Source organism: Nicotiana attenuata, unplaced genomic scaffold, assembly GCF_001879085.1.
Source record: "Nicotiana attenuata strain UT unplaced genomic scaffold, NIATTr2, whole genome shotgun sequence".
Classification (NCBI taxonomy): domain Eukaryota; kingdom Viridiplantae; phylum Streptophyta; class Magnoliopsida; order Solanales; family Solanaceae; genus Nicotiana; species Nicotiana attenuata.
Window position 1 is genome coordinate 1,456 of NW_017678783.1, and position 5,603 is coordinate 7,058.

General features: G+C 33.1%; 1 protein-coding gene across 1 annotated transcript; it reads left to right on the top strand.

The window, feature by feature from the left end:
* The first annotated feature begins 2,992 nt into the window (after nt 1–2,992).
* Nucleotides 2,993–5,557, top strand: LOC109221671 (replication protein A 70 kDa DNA-binding subunit B-like). The gene is made up of 6 exons (XM_019386138.1): nt 2,993–3,142; nt 3,906–4,175; nt 4,820–4,872; nt 4,956–5,049; nt 5,176–5,333; nt 5,410–5,557. The coding sequence occupies exons 1-6, from the start codon at nt 2,993–2,995 to the stop codon at nt 5,555–5,557; spliced, it is 873 nt and encodes a 290-aa protein (XP_019241683.1).
* The last annotated feature ends 46 nt before the right edge of the window (nt 5,558–5,603 follow it).

Here is a 5,603-nt window from a genome sequence, read left to right on the forward strand (position 1 = left end):
TTAACACCTATTTAAGACATGTACTGGGCGTCGGAACCAAAATACGAGCCCGATACCATAGTCTTTTAATCAATTTTCATTTCCATTTTCCTTAATAATTTCAGAAAAACAATTTCACAGAAAAATTCTTTTACTCGGGTTCTAGACTTCGGATTTCGACTCCGGGCACATGCTCGAGTCCCATATTTTCTACGGACCCTCCGGGACCGTCAAATCACGGGTCCGGGTCCGTTTACCAAAAATATTGACCGAAGTCAACTTTAATCATTTTAAAGCCACATTTTGAAATTTTTCACAGAGTTTAACATATAATCTTTCCGGCTACGCGCCCGGACTGCGCACGCAAATCAAGGCAACTAAAGGTGAGGTTTTCAAGGTCTCGGAAGCACGGAAAAAGAAAGAAATCCGGTGATAACCCCTTTGGGTCGTCACATAACTATCAAATATCAATCAAGAAGTTATGTCCACTTAGGTTCTGATAAGCTTAATCAGAGAAGCATCTTCTAACTGGCAAAATATGCTGATTTAGCTGTAGAGTGTTAATTAATTAGTAATTATCTAATCATTTGTTAAAGACGGATATTTAACAGATTTAAGCTAACACTATTTACTAAACTGAGAATCAGTCCTATCATTCTCAATTCATTTGACTTTTTTTCAATAGCCATTCTAATCAAAGCCTCTTCCTGCGATTATTCATTTGAACCAACCCTGATGATCTGGACATAACAACCATAGCACGATGGAACAGCCTAGTTGCTCTAACCTTCTAAACTCCTGCATATGGGTGTTCATGGTTCAGTTTGGATCGATTTTTCCCTTAAAAGAAACCAAACCAAGTAAGTCAGTTTTTCAAATATTAGAACCAAACCAAACCAATTAAATCGGTTATTTCTCGATTGTCGGTTTTGTCGGTTTTTTCAGTTTTTTCGGTTATTTGTCGGTTTTTTCTTAAATATAAGACATACACTACCAAACACATATTTTGGCGACCACATTTTCAACGTAACACTATTAAATCAATTGCCCTTTGAGAAATCTATTATTTACCAAGATATATTGATGATAATTGAATCAAACAGTAATGAATAATTTAAGGACTCAATTAAAAATATATTATTTTTAACACAAAATGGATTCTTACACTTAACAAAAGAAAACTACCAATCAAACTAGAATATAAAGGTAAGGAACTATACTATATGTATATGTGTGTGTGTGTGTGTGTGTGTGTGTGTGTAATAATAAATTTGAAATAGCTACTCCTATAGTCGGTTTGATTCGTTTTTTTTTCCGGTTTTTTTTCTGATTAAAACCAAAACCAAACCAAATTTGATCGGTTTTTAAAATTCAAAACCAAAACGAAACCAAACCGTAAAGTATAAATTTTTTTGGTCGGTTTGGTTTGGTTTTCGGTTTGGTTCGATTTTTCGGGTTTTTATAAACACTCCTAGTCATGCATTATAGACTAGTAACAAATAACCGGCTGGATTCAAAGCTTAATTTAATTTTTTTTGCCGATTTATATAGATTATACACTAATTATATATGATTATACACGATATATATTTACGGGCTATTTTTAATTTAAAAGGTTGGCTGATGGCTATTTAGGTTAACTCTTCTTTTGACGTGACAATTTCGTAGATTTAATTTGCTCCAAAAAATACCTATGCATACTCGGTATTTGCATCAAAAGAACAACTTATCATAGTTGAGTTTATGTTTTAATACTGTTAGTGTAACTTTTTTGATACCGTCGGTCATCTTTATATATTGTAGGAGGCAACCTGCTTTATTTTTAAGATATAAAATTTATATATTAAGAAGACTTACCTGTAAATATTTTTTGAGTGACTTAATAATGTAAATAAAATTTAAACTGACAATGTATATTACTTAAGCTCGATATAATAATTAAATGAAGCGAGAATCCATAATAAATGGAATAAGTTTTCTTCAATTTGTTTTCCGAAATTCGTTGTGGGGTGGGAATCATTAGTCCTTAATCAGCAACCCAAGGTGGGTCCAATATTTGATGCTGCAGAATCAAGATTGTGATGTTGTTTGTTCAGATTTGACCTTTCCACTGTACAGACTAACAGACATGTTAAATCACTTTATATTTGCAGCATGTGAATTGCTCTAATTAATTAAGTATATTGATCTACCCTTTTTTATTTAAGAGACTCGTCTTTTGGAAACTATGAAACACTATTTGGAAACAAAGTTTAAGAAAGACTTAAAATCTATATCTATATCTATCTATATAGAATAGGAGAAGCAAAGCCATATTATTGTGCCAAGTGGCACAACAATAATTAGCCAAGTGGAACTCCTTTAGGACAAAACTCCACAAGTTTTGGAGTTTGAAAATATTGTGATGTCTAAAAAAAAGGTTTAAAACTAATAATAAGAAAATACAGAAAAATCAAAACGTGGGCTTTGCTTTTTTCCCCCAAACGTCGGCTTCCTGTTTTACTCCCAAACGTGGGCTTCCAACTTAACTCCCAAAATACACTAAAAAACTGTCGGCTTCCAACTTTACTCCCAAACGTGGGCTTCCAACTTAACTCCCAAAATACACTAAAAAAACTCTTTCCACCGAGATGCATAAAACAGCAACTATAACTGTCCCTTATTCCCTTTGTCCACATAAAATAAGCAAATTTCAGATGGCAAAAAAAAAGGTAAACAGTTATCAAAATTCAAATAAATTCCATTACTCCCTCAATTTATGGGATCCATTACTCCCACACTCACATGTACTTCCCACGTTTTGCCTTAAGGGATAATGCGGACGTGGGCTTCCAAAAACCTCGCCATTATCCCACCATGATTTACCTCCCAAAGGTGGGCTTCCAATTCAAAAAACTATATTTTTTCTGCACATCTATATATATCGGATTTATGTGCTTTACATTTTCAGAACCTTTTCAACTTCATATTTTATCTGCTCAATATACCATTCTGATTAATTTACTTTGCAACTATGGCGACCCAAATTCATGATATCAAGCAAATTTCAGGCAGCTCAATGCAATGGAACCTTAAAGTTAGAGTCGTTCGAATGTGGGTAATGCCGGATCGCTTTAAGCCGGAAATACCATATTCAATTCAATTGTGTTTACAGGATTCTAAGGTAACATATCAAACTTTGTTCCAAACTTAGTAATGTTGTCGCATTCTATATAAGGAGGACTTGGGCAACTATATGAATCGCATATAAGTCACATTAATCCAGCATTATGACAAAGTTGATGAAGTTGATGTTGCTAGGTTCATCTTTTTTGTCGCAGCCTCCTAATTGCATTATATTTTTTTATGATAAGAGCATACCTGGTGTAGCATTTTGGTTCTTATTGATGTTCATAAAACTTATATTTATCACTGATGTAGCTATCTGAATTGGGATGTGCAAATTCAAGAATTCGTATATATATAACTTATATGCGATTGTTGTTGTCGATATACTTACATTTTTCTGGTTTTAGAACTTGACACAGAGATGGAGATCAGTTATATTAAAAGAAGTTAATACACCATAACACTCCGACAAAGTAGTTTATGCAGAAGGAGTCTTAATACACCATAAAACTCCCACAAAGTAGTTCATACAAGAATGTATCGTTTTTGGAGCAGTAGCAGTAAGGCACTTTTAGATGTATGAGTTTCACTTATTTGCTGTATAGAAAATTGTAAATAATGATTTTTTAAAATTATCCTCAAAGCCATGTTCAGATAATGAAATTCTGATCCCAACCATAGTTCCTTCATGCATGACTGTTAAATTCTCTATATAGCATTCTCCTTTTTCATATGAAATAGGTAGGATAATTTTAGGCAGTTATCTCCGCTATATACGAGCTTATAATTGCGTGCTAATAATGAATCTGATTTTGTAGGGTGATCGTATACATGCTTCAATCAGAAAGTATGTTCTCAAGTTTTTTAGGAACAAGATACATGAACTTCGCTTATATCGTATGAACTACTTTGTCGTCGGACCAAATAATCTGAAGTTGAGGACTACGACTCACCACCTGAGGCTAACATTTACTCAAAAGACATTTGTTGAGGAAACAAATGATCCTTCATTTCATATGAACATCTTTAACTTGCGCCCTTTTGACAACTTACGAATCAACAAGATGTCGATGAGACAGAATTGTGTGGTAATTCTTCTTTTCATTTGTAACGAATTAATGGTATTGGTAAAACTATGTTACTCACTTTCTCTCTCTCTCTCTCTCTCTCTCTCTCTCTCTCTCTCTCTATATATATATATATATATATATATATATATATATATATATATAGATGTTGTTGGTCAGGTTGTCACCTATGAAGATGTTAAGACCTACAAGCAAGGAGACGACGAAAGTGTGTTTATTAATATTGTGCTCGAAGATGATCAGTTAGTAATTGAAAATTTTAAATACTTTTTTATGGATAACTTACCTATATATGTCTATATTAACCTTACTATGCAACGTATAGGAGGAACAGGATTGTGGCAACCTTATGGAGCGAACATGTGGATCAAATTCAACATTACTTGAATGAATTGACCGATGAGTCGTTGATTGTTGTTTTTCAGCATATGAAACCTCATAAATATCGAGGTTTACTGTATATAACATGTTTTTTCCACGCTTAGTGTATAAATATTTTTATGCCTACAATATTTTTTAACAATACTCAATTTTTACAAACCTTTAACCAAAGCCAGATTTTTAAGTAAGCTGCCGCTCAGATTCACTACTTACTTTTTATTTCATACATAGGCAATTACTCTGTGCGTAGCTGTTGGTTTCAGACAAAGATATGGATAAACTCTACGTTACCACAGTCTACTGAATTTAAATCGAGGTTTGTTATGTCTATACTCCTTTTCATTATGCACACAAAATATAACAATACTATTTATAAATAAGAATTTTTTACTTATGTAGGTTACTTGCAGCACGTCCGTCAAACATTGAGCGAATCACTCAAACAAGTTCTCAGCAAAGTTACTCTGTTAGAGATGAGTTAGACAAAGGAATTGTAGAGTTCAAAACTATTAGGGATTTAGTTTAGTGCACGCAAGTGAGTTTAATTAACTTTGTCAATTATATGTACTTCATGTTTTCTGTTTTGCATTAACAATAAACTTTTGTTTTTTTTAAATAGGAAAGTAGTTGTTGGATTGCTGCAGAATTGGTAAGTTTGGAACTTGACCGGGGATGGTCATACTTGGCATGCAACAAGTGTAGTCGAAAGGTTGATAAAGTTGAAAATAAATACATTTGTAAGAAATGCAATGAAGATCAATTTTCATGTACTCACAGGTAATTAGTATCTATGTTTATTTAAAATTTTATATATTAAAAAAATACCATAATTTTAATCAAAATTGAGTTGCAGGTATAGGCTTCAAGTACGAGTTATGGATGGAACCGCTTTTATCTCATTGTTGCTTTGGAATCGAGAGGCTATGCAGCTTATAGGGAGGTCCGCAAAAGAACTTAAGGAAAGCTCCCTTGAGGTATACTACAAAACTTATTTTGATTAACTATAAAAATACTTCTAACCTATGAATTTTGGTGTAGAATTCACTT